Raw genomic sequence first — 17,984 nt, 5'->3', positions numbered from 1 at the left:
CGAGTTTTCCAATGGGTATGGTCGTATGTGACGTTGAAAATCTTTCAGAATGGTTATATTGCTAAGCTCATTTCCTACACCTCATGGCATTGATACCTGACCAGCGTCACTGTGCACCTCTCTCGCTTCGCAGCGATAGGTGTGCTTAATATTAGGCAATCCAGCTTGACTCTACAGCTTACTAGGTTTATCTAAACCTAATTGAGCTTTAGGTGGAGGACCATCTGTTCCTGGTTCAAGGGATAGTAGTAGTTTAGGAGGTAGTAGTTCAGGTCGGGAAGTTTCTGTAAAAACAAGTTTCTCCAGGAAGAATTCTTCTACAAAATCATTTTCTTTACTTAAGCCATTTATCCTCGTTGATTAAATCCTCGAAATTGACCGAGAAGAGTTACTAAAAATGCCTACTACATTTTATCAATCAGAAGTTTTGTACTTACAATTTAGTTTTCATCTAGGCGGAATGTCAAAACTCAAGAAAAGCTAAAGAGTTCATTGCGTACTAAACCAGGTCTACAGAATATCTAAATCAGGAGGGAGGATTAGACACTAATATGTAACGACAACGCTGCAGTCGGTGCTGTTGATTCGATGCAATACCCTAACCCCAACCCTAAGCTGGACTGTACATCCTAGATCTCGCCGACATTGTTACGAGAGCGGGTTTTTGGCGGACTGAGCACATAGGAAAGCTAAGACTTAGAGTAAACATACAGCTTCTTGAGTCTATAAAAACTTTCTGCATGTTTGATCGTACTTCAATGGCTAAAAGTGAAGAGGGAACCTTAGTTTTCGGATCCGATGTTTCAATTTGCCTAACCCCAGAGATACCTCGTGCACTAGAGCCGATGCTTACGCACACCAAAGTAAGAATGTTCTTTCCAGCACTCAAGAACATGCAACGCACGCCTGTAATGCCCCTCACAATCGCAGTGATGGTTCGTCTGGCGTGTCTCGGTTTGTGGATAGATGGTCACCATTACGTCAGCAGTGTCGTTGGATTTGGCTTGGGAGCGCCGAGAGTTATCCGGGGTGGTCCGCCCCAATGAAATGGTTATCTACGGAGATACATAGCAGTACAATATGGGTACATGGCGTCGAGGGTGTAAGCACAGTGTGCCGACTCTGTCGATCTCCTTCACTTGAACTTGCCTGAACAACTGCACGTCAGGACGTATCTGGAGGTTGATAGGGCTCATCACCCCCCTTCCGGCTTAGCCTTCATTATATGGGTGAGCATGTCTTAGATGCCTGGGCATCTCTGAAACACTTCCTGAGGCCTGTGGATCGTTTTCGGGACTGGGGCTCTGAGTTCACTCTTAGATTCCAACCCATTCGTCATCTGTAGGTCTTTTAATCACGCAGCACGACCTCTTTCTCCTTCTCAGGCCTCGGAACGTGCTTCGGAACGAATACCAAATAGCATCTAGCTGACCGTCGTTCGAGGTAAAATGGATGCTTTTTGCCCCCTGGGAATCAGGCAACAGGTGGAATCGGAGTCTGGAAACGAATTCCACGAGTGGTGCAAGTAAGCACTGGTGTTAAAAAAAATGTCTATATACAACGAGATCCAAGGATTCCTTGAATGTATAGGCACAAAGAAGATTAAAAGCCATTCGATAGCAACAGCTGCGCGCTGGAGGGGGAGGAGAGGGAGAAGCACCGTTGACACCTCCCCGCCACATGTTCCCCACCCCAAAACGTTCAGCTTCCAACGCATACCGACCGCAGCAAAAAACGCTCAGTGCAGACAAAGCTACGGCGGGCTCGCTCACAGACACTGCGAGTACCACTGGTTGGTCTTGGTGCAGGTCAGTCCGGCGGCGCAGGCAGTCGCGCCGGTGTACCCGCTTCCACCGCACTGCGCCCACCTGCCGAGGGTGACACCGGACTCGGCGGCGTCTGAGTCCTCGGCATCGGATTGCTCAACGGGGGCGGGGGCGGGGGTGACGGCGGGAGCAGAAGTCGCGACGGGTGCCGAAGTGGGGCTCGCGGCGGCGTTTTCCTTGACGATCGGCGCGGCGGATGCGGAGGCGGATGCGGATGCGGAAGCGGAGGCGGCGGCGCCCGAGTTCGAGGTCGTCGACTTGGTCCAGCCGCGGTTCTTGGAGAGCTCGTACCACCAGTTGCGGTACATCCAGCCGTCGAACTCGGTGATCTCCATCGAGGCGCCCGCGAGCATGATGAACTTGTTCTGGCCGGTCGGCGTCCAGTCTGTGGTTTCCGTTTGTCAGTTTGGCTATCCGAACGAAGTGTGTGTGCACGCGCGCGCGCGCTGGGCGTATCATACCATAGACTTGAATCGCACGGGTTAGCAATCGTTCTTCCGCAATATAGCGTCAGGCATCGAAGAGGGGGTGTAACTCACAATCATCCAGACCAAACGAGTGGCCCTGCGCGAGGCATCAATCAATCGTCAGCACTTTCACTCCGCCTCCGCCCTCGACCACCGTTCCAGTAACTCACCATCTCGTGCAGAAGGATATGGACGTTCTCCGAGTCGATGTTGTTCAGCAGATACTCCCGCCCGATCTGCTGCCCCCAGTACGACCCGAACCCGCCCTCGAGCCCGTCCGTCAGCCACAGCGACTGGTCAAAGTGCCGGCCCTCGCCCGCCTCGCAGCCGCTAAAGTCCCCGTCGACGTGTGCCGAGCGCTCGCAGCCGACGGCGCACGCGGGCACGCCGTCCGGGTCCTTGTAGGTCGTGTAGACGTCGATGCCGTCCGTGGACCCCTGCAACAGCGCCGCGTCGCGGACGGCCCAGCCGACGACGTTGACGTCGACGTTGGTGTAGGGGAACCCGTCGAAGCCGTAGGCCCACTTGAACCACTTCTGGTACTGCGCCGCGTAGACGCTGGCGATCTTGGTGCGCTGCGCCGCGGTGACCGGGGCGGTCGAGTCCCAGCGGACGCAGATGTTGAGGGAGCCGTTGTTGGCGACGACCTGGTCCCAGCCCCAGCCCTTGTAGCTCTCGATGCTGCCGTCGTACGTCTTCTCGCAGTGGTCCCAGACCTCGGCGAGCGGCGCCGCGAGCGCGGCGGGCGGGTTCCAGCCGGACTGGCGCTTGACGGGGCGGTTGCGGCGCTGCGGGCCGACGACGGCGGGGGACTGGCCCTCGAGGGCCTTCCAGACGGAGCCGTCGAGGTCGGACTTGGCGGAGGTCGGGACCAGGGCCAGGGCCGAGGTGGCCGCGAGGGCGAGGAGGGTCGCCGTCGAGCTGAAGGACGGCATGTTTGGACTTTTGTTGTCGGGATTGGTGGAAATGAGTGTGTTTGTTTGTACAGCGAACGATAGTCAAAAACAAATGCAGCGTCTAACAGACAATGAATGTGAAAGCTTTTCGACTCAGAACATGAACCAGTCAAATTCCGTAAAAAGCTGCACTTCCGAGTAAACGAATGAATAAAGTGAGTACGAAAGAAGCTAGACAGGACTCAAAGAACCAAGACAGAAGCGTGAGTGCAATCGACTCCCACCACGACGTATAAGTAGCACGCTCAGTCGTGCTCGCATGCCGCATCCACACGTGGAATAGGGGGGGGGGGGGGGGCGAGTCCAGACCAACGGACACGAACAATTCCATCATCCGATTCCTCTCCCACTCCACAGCATCGAATCCCCTGCGTGTTTCTCACCTGCGCCAGGGTTCCGGGTTTCTGGAAAAGAAGGTGATGACTTCACCGCCAACGGACTTGGGCTCGGATTCTCCAACCAGAAGAGCCTTGCTGACGCCCCCCTCCTCCTCTCCCCTCCCCAGTTCATAAGGTGGGCAAACAAGTACCAAGATTGCAGGACGACCGCTTCCTCGCGGCTGCGGCTAGCGAGCTCGTTTAGAGGGACCATCAGCAGACTGCATGTCCGCATGTCCGCAAGTCCGCAGGGGAAAATCGTCCTGGTCGTCGGGGATATATTCGAAGCCAAGGCGCTAGCCGGCAGAATCTCTTCCCCAGTCTAGCCTTCTCGACCCCTATGGGCCTGAATGTGGAAAGTCTCGCCTTTGAGATTGCGATCCTGTTTCCCGCCCGGAGGAAGAGGCTCTTTTCGAGTTCGAGCCCCGTGTGCTCGGGCCGTTTACCGGGTGGGTTTCCGGTACACCCCGGAGGAACTGCTACAAAAGCAAAAGAAAAGCTAGGAACTATAAAAAATTGCAAGTGAAAGAGAATAAATAAAACCGAAGAAACGGACATGCAGTTTCCTGGAGACATCGACACTGAGGCTATTGTAACAAGATTTCAACATGGAACGGGGGGGGGGGGTCCTGTAGAAAATAAACAACCCCTGTCTCCAAACCTCGGCAAATAAGAGGAGAAGGAAAGGGTTATCCACGTCTCCAGGGAGAAATGACATTTGCGTCGTAATACAAGGGGACGGAGAAGATATGACTGAAAACGGATGTTATGGCAGAGATGGGGTAGACACTGGCGAGGATTTCCTCAACAACTCCTATGGGCGTAGCGCGGCACCTCAACTCCATCGCGGCAGACGGACGGTTCAGAGTAAAAAGAGGTCCAAAGTAAGATTAAGCTTGGGTGGATAAGATTTGATCTTCATTTCGCGACCGCTTTACGTACTACCTTATTCAACCAAGAAGATGACTTCGATCCCCTGCAAACCCCCCCTTGCCAAACGTCATGTTCCCATCCCCGCAAATGATAAAATTAAACCCTCCTTAAGACTCCCGTAAACTCGGACGCTGCGAATGTCCAACTCTCAAAGGTTCTCCCACTTGTCGTTGATCCCCTTTCAGCGTCAAGACTCAAGAGAATAGTCACCATAGCCTTCCCTCCCTCAGTCCTTGACCAGCCACACGCAGACGACGGGCTTCTGCCCCGGCAAGCCCGTGCGGCCCGCGTCCCATCCAATGTCGGCGATGCTCTTCTTCATCATGTCCTTGTCGTCGCCGGCGAAGCACAGGCCCTTGTACCACTTGCCGTTGCCCGCCTGCACGATCTCGAAGCACTTGTTCTTCTTGGGGTTCGGGTTCAGCGCGCCGAAGCCCTTGAGCACCTCGGCCAGCGTCGTGTTGACGGGCACGTGGAACGCCGCGAAGGGCACGCGCGCGTTGGCCGGCAGCTGCCACGGCGGGGTTGACGTCCGGAACACGTGGATCTTGGTGTGCGCCGCCGGGAAGAAGTAGTTGTAGCCGGGCTCGCAGCCCGTGCCGCCCGTCGAGTTGCCGAGGTGCGCCGCCGGGTTGCGCGGGTCGAGCGTCGGGAGGCCCTGGGCCGCACGTGCCCCGTAAGAGGCCTGACCGCCCGGTTGGAGTGGGTAAGTGTTGTAGCCACCGGCATGTTGCGGGTTGGGCCACATGTACGCCGTCGAGCCCGGATACGGCGCTGGGGGTCCGTACGAGGCGGCGTAAGGGTACTGGTAGTAGTTGCCGTAGCCTCCGGCAGGCGGAATGTAGGCCTCGCCGTAGCGCGGCATCGGTACGCCGTTGTTCGGGCTGAAGAGAGGGCGGCGGGGATCCATGTCATGGCCGTTGACGGGGTTAGACATGTTCAGGTTGGTTTTGTGGTTGTTTTCGAGTGTGAGTATGTGTGCATGAGTGTGTGAGTGTGTGTCTGTAAGGTTGACGGGCAGTTCACGTGGACGCGTCTGTCTTCAGAGGCGAAGAGGGTTCGGCTGCCAAGTGTTCACCCAGTTACCTAGTTGGTGGTTATATTCTGTCACCCAGTGGCCGGGGACGGGTCCTGCGAGCGCCGGGTTCCAGAGTTGCTGGCCGTGAGGATGATGGTGATATGGGTATCTTGGAGCGTATGCTTGATCTCTTGGACGGTGGGTGCTGTGGGCAAGGTTGAGACTGCGGGCAAATTGATCGTTGAGGTCGTTGTTGGATGCTGAATCTGGGAGAAAAGTCAGCAACAAGGATTGAAGAGCATGTTTAAATAAGACGCAAGAGGTCAGCCCGGCAGTTGCCTCGTAGTGAATGACGGCGGGCGACTGGGGGTGACTCACCGACGTCCGGCTCGGATGATGCGACTGATGGAGTGTCTTGACGACGGCGCGGATCGGGCTGGAAGGCAAAGATCTCTGTGCTCCAGACGATGTTGTTGTGCTGGTCGTAAAAGGTGCCGACGATGAGGTAGCCCCAGAACGGAGGGTCGCGCGAGCAGTGCCAGTACTGGGCGATGATGAGCTTTGTTGCCGGGTACGGGAGGTGTTCCGGCTCCTCGTCCGTGTTAGAAGAGCTGTAAGAAGCCACGGTGACTGTGAGTCGGTGACGGGTTCTAGACTGGGGTCTGAACTGGGGATAGATAACAAAGACGATGCGAGTTTGCTTACAGCGACGTGTTTGGATTGTGCCGACTTAGAGTCAAGATGAGCTCCAGGGACAGTTGTATAAATAGTGAAAACCAAAGTCGATGTGAGATGTGTTGGGGAAGAAGAGCTGGCCCATTCATCTGGGCGTTATTTATGTGGGCGTTTGCCAGAGGTTATTTACGAAGGGATGATTCAGTCAGTCGGTGACTGTCACATCGTCAAATTTCAGACCAAGAATCCGCGCAAGCCCGTTGTCGTTGAATCACGATACGTAGAGTGTGACAATCGGTCGTCTGGCCACCCGCTCAAGCAGTCATCAAGGCGAAAAGAGTTGAGACGAGAATGAAGCCTGTATTGGCTCGGCAGTGAATCAAGGCCATGTTGAGGACGTAAACGCGCGGCCGTGAGAGGCGGGCAGTGAGATTCGGCTTGTTAAGCTGTCCATCTTCGCATGAAACCCCAAGCAATTCTTTTCAGGCGAGAAATTGCTGACTCTTCTACCACTGATGTGTGCAGTTGCGGCTGGTGTAAGTCGTCGGCATCTGGCTGCTCAAGAGACAAATCCTCTTCCTTTTCCTTTCCTCTTCCATTTATTTCCCTTTCCAGAAACCACAGCTAATCCCTGTTATGCAAGCGCAGAGTCATGGTTATGTCATCTGTAAAAAGTAAAGTCCACTTGCGCAGATTTCATCATTTGCCGGCGTGCGTCGAGTGGATACTTCGATCCACCCCTTAAAGACAGCCCAAACCTGCCATGTCCCTTTCAGAAGCGCAGCATCATGGTATTGGGGGAATCATCTTCGTAAGCTCGTGTCATATGTCGAGCTGGAAAACGCCCGGAAGCGGCTGCTGTGTGGTAGCCATGCTTGCTCGTCGCTAGGGATGCTTCGAATGTGGAGTCGCCGTCATCATGCAGGCACTCGTGGGTTATCGGCGCTTATCTCGACCTTGAGACTCCAGGCTCCCCGGCACATCCGTCGTGGTCCCGTCCAGTCGTGTGCCACTCCGCACCGACAATACCGAGCTCGTTAATGTGTTGCAAATGCTGGCTGAGCACTTCCGGTTGGTGACTCTTTCACCGGTCAGGGGTATCGCGAAGTATTGTCTCCCTCCCAAGCCCATGTCGCAATGGTCATGCATCGTGATGTTTTCGTCGGGCAAAGGGTATCTCATCAGTCTTCCACCCCGATGTCCTCTTGGACGACGCGCACGCCGCCGGCCTTGATAGCGGCGGCTCCCTTGACCGAGTTCTTGAGCTGCTCAACCTCTTGCCTCACCATCTTGCGGCGCTCGACCTCGGTGACGAGGCCCTTGAGGTAGACCTCGGCCTGGACGGTGGCGCTGTACGACATGGCGGTCCAGCTCCAGGCGTTGCGGCGCTCGGCGTCGGCGCCAGCGGCGAGCAGGGTGCGCAGGACGAGCAGGTTGCCGTTGCTGCTGGCGAAGTGCAGGGCCGTGTTGCCGTCGAGGTCGGCGCGCTGGACTGCCTCCTGGGCGCCGTGGGGCACGTAGGTCAGCAGGATCTGCAGGACCGTGTCGTGGCCGCCGCGGCTGGCCTCCATGATGGCGTCGCGCCAGCGTACATCGCGGCGCAGGATGGCGTCAGGGGTGCGCTCGCAGAGGAAGTGGACGACGTCCGTGTGGCCGGCGTTGGCGGCGAGCATCAAAGCCGTCTGATGGTGCTCGTTGAGGGCCGGTTCGGGGGATTCGTGGCCGAGGTCGACGAGGACCTGGCAGATGGCGAGGTGGCCGAGCGAGGCGGCAAGGTGGAGGTTCGAGTTGGAGAGGCCCTCGGGCGAGCTGTCGGGGTTGTGGAGGAGGCGCGGGTGGGATTTGAGGATGCGCTTAACGAGGAGGGCATCGTTGGCCGTGATGGCGCGTCGCACGCGAAGAGAGGGTTCGATCCTGGAGGAGGGAAGAGACGACCGTCAGCTGGATTGCGTCACTGGGGGAGGTGGTTTGCAGGCGAACCTACATGATGAAAGCTGGGTGTGTGAGCAGCGGTGGCGGCGGCGGCGGCGGCGGCGGCGTCGTCGTGACTGAACAATCTAGCGAAAGTGTTGACGTCGAGCGATGGCGGAGGTCGTCAGCGGCATCGCAGGCTACTGGTGCCGAGGTCGAAAGAGAATGTGTGAAGCGAGCGACGAGGGCGTGTTCAGGAGGTGACGGAAGAAAGGAGGAGAAAGGTGGTGGAGGTAGTAGAGGAGAAGGAGGAGGAGGAGGAGGTGGAACGAGTTTAGGGGCCGGTGACAGACAGAAGCGCCGGATTTAGTGCATCAAGCCTGGAAGCTCCCTGGAAGCGGAAAGGAGCAACAGGGATAAGATGAGATGCGCAAGGGGGGGAATGAAGTCCCGACGTCGTATTGACATTGGCGGGGAAAGGGCGATATGGGGCTTATCTGCATCGCCCCGCTGAGCGATTATGTAGTGGCTTGGTTTGTCCCTTTTCCTGTTTATTTCGTTATGTACGCTACTTTGTTGCCGCCTCTTTTTCACTTATTAGTGAGTGCTGATCAGTACTCTCTCTGTATTGTTTCCTTATTCACCAGAATCACCAATCGTCATCAATCCACATCTTGCATCAATCTCGCCTTTTCGCGGCATCTTGTCCCGGCCTCGGTTTCGGTACACCAACTCGGGCAAGTCAATTGAGTTTACCCCGTCTAATTATCTGAGACACAAGGTTTGGAGTCTTCCCTGCAGACAGACCAGACCGTCCGATCACAATTCATATGTACCTGGAGGTATACGCAGCGAGGGGTGTTCATCCAGCTAGCCGAGCGAACATGTCGCCACATGGAATCTAATACAGGCAACCTAATTCTAAACTGTCAGCCGTTCTAACAGCTTTCATCGAATATTTAATTGGGGTCTTCCCCCGGCCGAAATTCGGGGCGCGACGTAGCTCTATCGTTCGTGTTGCCCTCGACGTCAACATCGTCATCATCACCGTTGCCATCACCACCATTAGCAGAACTGCAGGTCGGATCAAGGCACGCACAGACTCAAAAGACAGTCGCTTCGTTCTATTCTTCTACTTCGCTCGCTCACTCACATCACGTCTCCGAATTTTACCACTACGCCGAGGCGCATACGGTGTGGCCACGGGGCTGCAGCGTCGACACTACAATATCGACGTACATCACACCCGGACTTGTTTTCACAAACATCTTCCATGGACCTGATCTATCATGCACAAGTGTCTATATGCCATGTTGCCTATACCATAGTACAGGCTAGGGAAAGCAGCGCACATTTGGCACCACTATGTGAAGCCTTCACAGTCTTGTGGAATGCTTGGACTTCTCGGCGTTGTTGGCCATCTGCTGGGACCACTTGGCCAGCAGCTCCTCAAAAACGTCCTTGTCCTTCTCCTGGCTGACGTCGAGCGGCTCCTTGTCCTGGCCCACGAGGCGCATCCTGTCGGGTTGTCAGCTTGTTCTGTACAGGGGGGATTTCCTCCCACCCACGATTCGACAACTCTGCCGGGGGCCCTACAGAGAGAGAGGGAGGGGGGTGATGAATAAAAAAAAAAAAAAAAAACTTACTGCGTGCTGGCCAGCGAGTTTGTCAGTACAAAATTGTCCTCGCCGAGCAGCGTCTCGATGGCGCTCTTGGCCGTGCCCTCGAGCAGGATCCGCGGCAGGTCGAACTCGTTGCACACCGGCCGCGCCAGCCCGATGCCGTGCACCGTCTCGAGCGCCCTCACCATGGCCGCCGTCGTGCGCAGCCCGCCCGTGACGTACACTTTGGTCTTGTCGAGCGCGGGGATGATGGCCTCGGCGAAGTCGAGGAAGAAGGCCTCGCGCCGCCTCGTCGACTCGCGCTTGTGCTGGAACGCGAGGTTCTGGTACGTGCCGCCCGACAGCTCGACAAAGTCGAAGCCGCGGCCCTCGAGCGTCGCGCACAGCGCCCGGCAGTCGTCGGTGCTGAAGCCGCCGTCCTGGAACTCGACGCTGTTGACCTTGATGCCGAGGCTGAAGCCCGGGTCCGCCACGCGCTCGCGGATGGCGTCGGCCACCTCGACGATGATGCGCGCCCGGTTGGCGAGCGACCCGCCGTACTCGTCCGTCCGCTTGTTGGTCGCCGGCGAGAGGAACTGCGCGAGGAGGTAGCCGCTGTGTGGCGCGTCAGTCACCATCTCTCTCACTCTCTGGTTTCTTCCTCTCTGGCTCCGGAGGAGCTCTGTACTCGACAACCTCCCCACTCCCCTCCCCTCCCCTCTCCTCTTCGGAAGAAAAGACCTCGCCAATGGAACCCTAGACTCACTGTGCGCCGTGCAGCTCGACTCCGTCAAAGCCCGCCCTATGCACGTACTCGGCGGCGTGCGCGAAGCCGTCCACAACCCTCTTGATGTCCGCCTTGTCCATGGCGCGCGGTTTGCCAAACGTCATGCCCATGACCTCGCCCTCGATCTGCACGTCGCTCGCCGAGATGGGGTGCGGGTTGATGTTGGCGGTGACCTGGCGGCCGGGGTGGCTCAGCTGCGCGAGGACGAGGCTGCCGTGCCTCTTGGCGGCCTCGGCGAGCTTTCGGAAGCTCTCGAAGCGCTCGCCCTCGAAGGGCGCGCCGGGCGGGATGATGGGGTTGCCGGCGGCCTGGAGCTGGTCGTAGTCGAGCATGACGTTGCCCGAGAGGATGACGCCGAAGCCGCCCTCGCCCCAGCGGCGGTAGACGTTGATGAGTTCGGGCGTCGGCACGCCGCGGTTCTCGGGGTGCGCAGCGTCCCATGTCGCCAGGCGCTCCGACATGGACGCCTTCAGGAAGCGGTTTTTGGCCGTTCTGCCCGAGAAGGCAAAGTGGAGAGGCTGCGCGAGCGGCGTAGGGTCCGCATCCTCGGCGGCGAATCTCCTGGGCGCCATATTCTGTGTGTGTGCAATGTATGTACGTGAGGTTCAACGTCTGGAAAGTCTAAAGCAAACAATGTCTAGATAGCGGATAAACTGGCGTTGTGCGTAAGTTCCAAAAGGGCAAAAAAAGTCTATCACCTCTCTCAAGGTGGGAAGACGGGAGACGCATCTCTTTTGTACACATCGCCAGATAAACCCACTCCCATCCTTGTCTGGGAGACCCCAGCGAAGCAAAACCCGACGACCAGGGATGTTGAAACAGTCGATTGACGGCGACCGCTCACCATGAAAATGGCATTAGACGATACCCCCCTGTTGGAATGTGAACATTCACGATCATTCGAAATATTCGCCGGCAGACACCTTATCTGCTTGCCTGCCTGCCTGCCTGCCCGGCTGCCAACTCTACGGACGCAAAAGGTCAGACCGCTGACATTACCTACTGCTGTTCAAGCTGGATCCGGCCACTCCGACAGCACCGTTGGCCCATCTGCTCTTCTAGCATATCCCTCTTCCCTTTGTCAGACCTCAGTAACAACGAACGGACCATTGCTTCTTCAGATTAATGTCCAGCCGAGAGGCTATTTTCGATGCCGGTGGGATCCCTCCCACCTTGCAGCCAGCACCCAGTCGGGGGGATCCACCACCGTTTTCTAGGCTCCCGGGCTTCTCGCAGATGGCGTCTTCGAGTACCGCAACTCGGGCTCAGACAGGCGAAGGATTGGACTGCCGAGGCAGCTAGTCTTGCGCGTGCGGGGAAACCAGAAGCCGAGGGAAGCTTGTTGTCCAAAACCCCGCTGGCGGCCGGGGAGCGAGCGACCCGTCGGGTTTCCCATCCGGCGTCAATCCGCTGTCTCCATCTCCACGGACCGGGCCGGCGTCATTCGGAGGTTCCGTTGCCCCGGCTTCTGTCTCGGACGGTTATTATAAATATGACAAGAACATTAAATCCGTCCCCGGCCGAGAAGCGTGGGGGAAGTGATGGGTAGTGGCTCTGGACCGTCATGTCGATCGCTGCTGCATGACTCGGTCCAGCCCGTTGTTAGCCATGACACGATTGCGGTGTGGACAGTAAAGTAAGTAGGTGTCTAAAGCGGCAAAACACAACAGCATATTGTCAAAAAAGATCGTCGTTACTGAGCTACTTTGTCTCCCTGATTGATAGATACTCTATCTAGGACAAACAGAGAGAGACTTAACTAATCAAACGGATCTGAGGACAAAAGCAAAAGAACTGCGCCGAGGGGGAATCGAACCCCCGGCTCCCCGACGCTGCTGGATGGCAACGGAGAATTTTACCACTAAACCATCGGCGCTGGATGATGAGATCCGTCAAGAGGATCCGCTGATGCTGACTCAGGCGCAGAAACATCCCAAGATGCTCAACTGCGCCTTACTTCTGAACTTGATTCCACAACTGGATCTGCCACCCGGAGATGATCCATTGGAAAGGGATAGATACATTAGGCTTTAGTTGCCATTCATCACAACCCACAACGTGGTGTCTGCAACTCAGTCTCACCTGTGGAACACATTCCTACTTTCAAAGGAATGCGGCGTCAAGATAAGGCTCTTGCCCCTGAATGCTTGATACTGCTGACTGAGACAAGGATGGGTCCGATGATCGATCTAGAACATTTCGCGGCTTCCGGGTTCCCGATCTAGTTTGACTCAGCTACGCGTGTAAGCGTGGAAGTACACAATGCAGCAGCAAAGACCTAAGAGCTGTGTCGTGCCTCTGTTTCTTGCATTCTGTGTGCTACACATCTACCCCTCCACTGGTCGTCAAGACGAGCCAATAGCTTATCTCAGTAAACTTGGCATGATGAGTCGCAGAAGTCGGGCCTAGCGCAATACAGCCTTGGGAATACCTGCATGATCACGATGCTGATTCGCTGCACCGCGTGGTGTGGTGGAACAATCCCTGCTTCTGCCGCTGGGTTCGAATGGTTCGCCTCCGGCCAACGACCAACTATGAACGAGGCTACGCGCCGGCCTTTGTTGGAATATACCCCCGGCGGCCTCCTTTCTCAGCTCACCTATCTCTTTCCTCGTCAGAGGTAACTGAAGTCACAAACAACCACAAGGTTGTGAGAGGTTCAACCCAAGTCTGCCAGGCAGACCCAAAAGACTCTCCCAAGGTCGACACCGCCGACATGGCCAGCCGGCCCCAGCCCCGCATCCTCTGCCTGGACGGCGGCGGCATCCGCGGGCTCGCCGAGATCCGCATCCTGAAGGAGCTGATGCTCCAAGTCCGGCTGCAGAACTCCCTAGATTTCACTCCCGAGCCGGCGCAGTGCTTCGACTACATCTGCGGCACGAGCACGGGCGGTCTCGTCGCCGTGCTCATCGGCCGCCTGGGCAAGACGATGGACGAGTGCGAGGCCCTGTTCAGGGACCTCGGCGCCAAGATCTTTTCGGGCGGCTCGTCGTGGAGGACGGCGAGGCTCGTCCTCAAGGGCTCACAGCACAACAGGGAAGGGCTGGCGGACGTCATCCGCAGCCAGGCCGGGCAAGAAACCCTCCACGAGGCAGATGCGTCTGCCGGTGGCCACGTCCCGGTATGTCGTGGACCAACACCCACACCCCCTCCCCCCAAACCACCATGGTGTTTCTTGTCTTTGTCTGACTAATAATATTCTTCCAGGTCGCCGTCGTGTCCGTGTCGAAAACCACTGGAGATGAATACCTCTTCCGGAGCTACGGCGTCCGGGCCGCCAGCGAGGCCTGCTCCGTCGTCGACGCCTGCCTGGCCACCTCCGCCGCGACCACATTCTTCCCCTCCATCACGATCGACGGCATCGAGTACGTCGACGGGGCCTTTGGGAAGAACAACCCCAGCGGCGTCGTTCTGAGGGAGCTCGAGTCCGTCGAGTCCCCGATGCGGTTGGCCAACGCCGTCGCGGAGGTCGGATGCTTCGTGTCAGTCGGCGCAGGTCGCCCGACGTTTGATCGAGAGAGCGACTCGTTCAAGTCCAAAATCACGCCTAAAGGGATCACGTCCATCACGGACGCCGCTAAAATCTGCGTCAAGATCGCGACCAATTGCCACAGGGAGCATCTGGACGTGGAGTACAGGTACGCACATCACAAACAACACATTCACGTCGCGCGCGATTCGTGGTTCTCAAGTCTCTTTCTGACACTCGCTTGCCAGGTTCAAGAACGCTGGAAGGGCGGACATCTATCACCGGTTCGACGTCGACAGGGGCTTGGAGTCGGTGGAACTGAACGAAGCAGACGAGAATGCATTGAAGCACATTGCGGCGGTCACAAAGGCCTATCTCAAGAGCCAGCAGAGCAGTCTGGAGCAATGTGCGCTGATGATCAACCCGAGACCGAGTATGTAAAGACCGGCCCCCGACTGTCTGTGTTCGCGGTGAGGGCAGCCGTTTAGAGATCGGCTAGTTCAATCTAATCGTCTTTTTCAAGATTCTTTCTCGAGTACACCTCCCGTGTTGATGTTGTCCACCATGCCAATGGCCACCGAGTCCTTCTACGGCCGCGACGCCGAGCTCAGGGAGATGAAGGCAGCTCTTGACCCTTCTAAGCCTGGTCGAAAAAGCCTTTTGATATACGGAATGGGCGGTTCCGGAAAGACGCAGCTCACGCTTCGCCACATACGACAGGAGGGGAATCGATACTCCGCCGTCATCTGGATCAACGGCTCGACTAAAGAACACGCCCAACGCTCATTCTCAGAAGCTGCCGGGTACATCACTTCGAGCTGGCCGCGGGACCTGCCCACTCCCTACGCCGGCTCGGACGATTTGCTTCTGGTGTCTGCGAGGCTGCGCTCAACCCTTCTCACCAACTGGCTCCTGGTCATCGACAGCGCCGACAACCCGGAGCAGGGGCAGTTGTCGAGCTTTATACCCACGTGCCCGCACGGTTCTGTTCTCATCACCAGCACCCGGCTTCTGAAATTGAATGGCTTCAAGCCGGACAGGCCGATGAGCATGAATGGCCTCGATCCCCAGAGCTCGCAAGATCTCTTGGTAGAGATGAGTGGCCGGGATGAAGACGACAACGATGGTGAGTGGGATCATCACATGCTCGGCATCAACTGCTCACCACTGACGCTGGGTTAGATCGCATGATTGCGCGGGAAATCGGCAAAGAGTTGAGCGGCATGCCGCTGGCAGTGGAGCAAGCCGGCGCCCTCATCCGTGACGGAGAGTTTTCCTTTGCCGACTTCCTCGCCGCTTACAAGACGGAGTACACAAGACTGATGGAGAATCTTACGCCATCCGACGAGAGCCGTGTCTTCACCACCATCCTAGACATGACGTACCGCTCCGTCGAGAAGAATCCTCAATACCTCGCACTTCTCAACCTCATCGGCGTACTCGGCCCGTGGCAGATCCCGCTCAACCTTCTGGAGGGCTTCAGCTTCGCCGGCACTGATAGCTCTGACCGGCTGAGCGACGACATCAAGGCTCTTCAGTCACTCCTAGGCCACCCAAACTTCCTCCGGGCAGCACTTCGGCGCCTCGCAACTCTCTGCGTGATTACCCTCAGAGAGGAAGCCGGGTCTGTCGTTGGCGTCATGATTCATAGAGTCATGTGTCAGTGGTGTTTGAAAAAGGTCACAGAGGCAGGAAAACAAGACCTGATACTGCAGGCAGCCTACGGTCTCGCAAGGGGCATCCGCTGTCCCTCGTCCGTCATGTATGTCTCTCCTCTGCCTCGAACTCTACTCACTAGATACTGACAGACTACAACTTAGACATGCTCTCGAACTGGCTAGGGATGACCAAACCAAAGAGCGTAAGCTTGCGGCTCCGCTCTCGTACTGCCTCGACCTCCTGCACTCGCGCGTTCCCAGGGATGACCTTGATCTGTCGCACGGGCGTCTTCGCGACGCCTACGCCACCATCGTCACTCAGGCCGCCTGGGTCAACCTCAGCATAGGCTCTGTAGAGAAGTCCAAGGGGTACTTCCTTGCCGCCGTCGAGTACGACACGCTGAGAAACAACGAACTGGACCGCCAGTGGCCGGCCGACGAGACATCTCTCGTCATGCTCTGGGGGTTGGCTTCAGCGTACCACCGATCCGGCGATCTCAAAGAGGCCGAGGAGACTTTTGGAACGGCTGTCGAGTTGTCCAAATCCCTACACGGCGACGAAGGCGAAGAAACGCGTGCTCTATCGACTCGCTACGTCCATGTCTCAAAGAGGAAGGGCGTCATGTCGAGACATCACCAGTCGGCAGTGGTAGCATCGGCGAGTGCCAAACGTGCTCCATTCCACTTGCCCGGAGAAAATAGTCAAGACTCGACAGAGTGTGATGGGAGATCTGCACCGGCTGGTCCAGTACCCTCGTCTGCGAGTCTGGATGAACGGCGTGCCACATTATTGGAATCTCACGACGCGGACCTGCAGGATTTGAAAGTCAAACTCTCGCATTTCAATTTGGCAGAACAAAACCTCTTGTGGAATCTTTGCACCGTGTATGACTCGACAACTCAGACAAGACTGGCAATAACCGATCTGGTCAAGGTGGTTGATGTCGAAAACGATGTCCTGACGAACGTCGAGATGCTGCTTCTCGGGGGCGCCGACATCGAGTCCGAGGACACTGATCAGCTGTATTCTGGATCCGCCACACCTCTCACACATGCGGTCGTGACAGGAAACGAGCCGTTAGTGCAGTTCCTTCTGGACAAGGGCGCAGAAATAGAGGCAAGTGGCACTTCTGGGGACACGCCTCTGATTCTGGCAGTGGAGACCGAGCACGAAGGCATGGTTCATCTCCTGATCAAAAATGGGGTCGAGAAAGACGCCATCAATGTGGACGGCGACACAGCTCTTATGGCGGCTTGCGCTCGACAATTGGACACCCTGGTTCAGATATTGTTGGACCATGGAGCCAACCCGAACAACAGGCTCAACAACGGGCGCACGGCTCTCATGGCAGCGTGCGCTGAAGGGTCGAACGCCATGGTTCAGATGTTGTTAAACCACGGAGCCAAACCGAACGTGAAGGCCAACCGTGGCGTTACGGCTCTCATGGTAGCTTGCGAAAAAGGGTCGAACGTCATAGTTGAGATCTTGTTAAACCACGGAGCCAAACCGAACATGAAGGCCAACCGTGGCGTTACGGCTCTCATGGTAGCTTGCGAAAAAGGGTCGAACGTCATAGTTCAGATCTTGTTAAACCACGGAGCCAAACCGAACATGAAGGCCAAACGTGGCGTTACGGCTCTCATGGTAGCTTGCGCTGAAGGATCGGACGCCATGGTTCAGATGTTGCTGGACCACGGAGCTGACCCGAACGCGAAAACCAATAGTGGTAATACGGCTCTCATGGATATGGCGGTGATAGGACAGCAAACTAAGATCCGGACGCTTCTGTACGGCGGCGCAGACGTGAATGTGGCTAACGACGACGGAAAAACTGCCCTTATGATGGCTGCTCGAAGTGGCCACGCAGAATCTGTCGCTCTGCTACTGAAGAATGACGCAGAAGCCGAGGCCGTCAATAACGACGGTGAGACGGCGCTGATTGTTGCCGTTCGGGGAGGCGATAGGGAGGCGGTCGGGACGCTTCTACGGAACGGTGCGGATATCGAGGCGACGACCAAAGATGGCGACACTGCGTTTGACCTGGCTTCTGATGAGATGTATGAGTTCATGGAGCGGGTACTGTTGGGTGTCGGGGTCTCACAGGAGTCGTCTTCCTGATGCTTTCAGGCTGAATAGTCAACATACGTCGTTCTTGGTCGGATAACTTAGCAAGTTAAGGCAGGCTATTCGAGTGTTTAAAATATATTCTGTGCTGGACGTAAAGGTATTAATACGGGATAAACTATCTCGATGAAATTATACAGAGCATAAAGAATAAGAAAGATAAGAACGAGTAAAATGACAT

General features: G+C 56.5%; 5 protein-coding genes across 5 annotated transcripts; 2 read left to right on the top strand and 3 right to left on the bottom strand.

Moving 5' to 3' along the window:
• Positions 1-1,768: 1,768 nt before the first annotated feature.
• CH63R_12033 (Cellulose-binding family II) lies at positions 1,769-3,228 on the bottom strand (the record flags this gene model as incomplete). The annotated part of the gene is made up of 2 exons (XM_018307007.1): positions 1,769-2,191; positions 2,464-3,228. 2 exons carry the CDS (start codon positions 3,226-3,228, stop codon positions 1,769-1,771), a joined length of 1,188 nt encoding a protein of 395 aa, XP_018153848.1.
• A 1,557-nt stretch (positions 3,229-4,785) lies between these two features.
• CH63R_12032 (uncharacterized protein) lies at positions 4,786-6,401 on the bottom strand (the record flags this gene model as incomplete). Its single annotated transcript, XM_018307006.1, has 4 exons — positions 4,786-5,561; positions 5,646-5,843; positions 5,956-6,239; positions 6,283-6,401. 4 exons carry the CDS (start codon positions 6,399-6,401, stop codon positions 4,786-4,788), a joined length of 1,377 nt encoding a protein of 458 aa, XP_018153847.1.
• A 1,032-nt stretch (positions 6,402-7,433) lies between these two features.
• On the bottom strand, positions 7,434-11,123 carry CH63R_12031 (NADH:flavin oxidoreductase/NADH oxidase; the record flags this gene model as incomplete). The annotated part of the gene is made up of 4 exons (XM_018307005.1): positions 7,434-8,166; positions 9,544-9,681; positions 9,810-10,379; positions 10,531-11,123. The coding sequence occupies 4 exons, from the start codon at positions 11,121-11,123 to the stop codon at positions 7,434-7,436; spliced, it is 2,034 nt and encodes a 677-aa protein (XP_018153846.1).
• A 2,144-nt stretch (positions 11,124-13,267) lies between these two features.
• CH63R_12030 (Protein kinase subdomain-containing protein) lies at positions 13,268-14,461 on the top strand (the record flags this gene model as incomplete). The annotated part of the gene is made up of 3 exons (XM_018307004.1): positions 13,268-13,672; positions 13,759-14,189; positions 14,269-14,461. The coding sequence occupies 3 exons, from the start codon at positions 13,268-13,270 to the stop codon at positions 14,459-14,461; spliced, it is 1,029 nt and encodes a 342-aa protein (XP_018153845.1).
• A 123-nt stretch (positions 14,462-14,584) lies between these two features.
• CH63R_12029 (Ankyrin repeat domain-containing protein 52) lies at positions 14,585-17,797 on the top strand (the record flags this gene model as incomplete). The annotated part of the gene is made up of 3 exons (XM_018307003.1): positions 14,585-15,146; positions 15,203-15,782; positions 15,829-17,797. The coding sequence occupies 3 exons, from the start codon at positions 14,585-14,587 to the stop codon at positions 17,795-17,797; spliced, it is 3,111 nt and encodes a 1,036-aa protein (XP_018153844.1).
• Positions 17,798-17,984: the final 187 nt, after the last annotated feature.

The sequence above is a fragment of the Colletotrichum higginsianum genome, chromosome 8 (assembly GCF_001672515.1).
Source record: "Colletotrichum higginsianum IMI 349063 chromosome 8, whole genome shotgun sequence".
Taxonomy (NCBI): Eukaryota; Fungi; Ascomycota; class Sordariomycetes; order Glomerellales; family Glomerellaceae; genus Colletotrichum; species Colletotrichum higginsianum.
The sequence above is the reverse complement of the archived record's forward strand: the minus strand, read 5'-3'. Positions and strand labels throughout refer to the sequence as shown.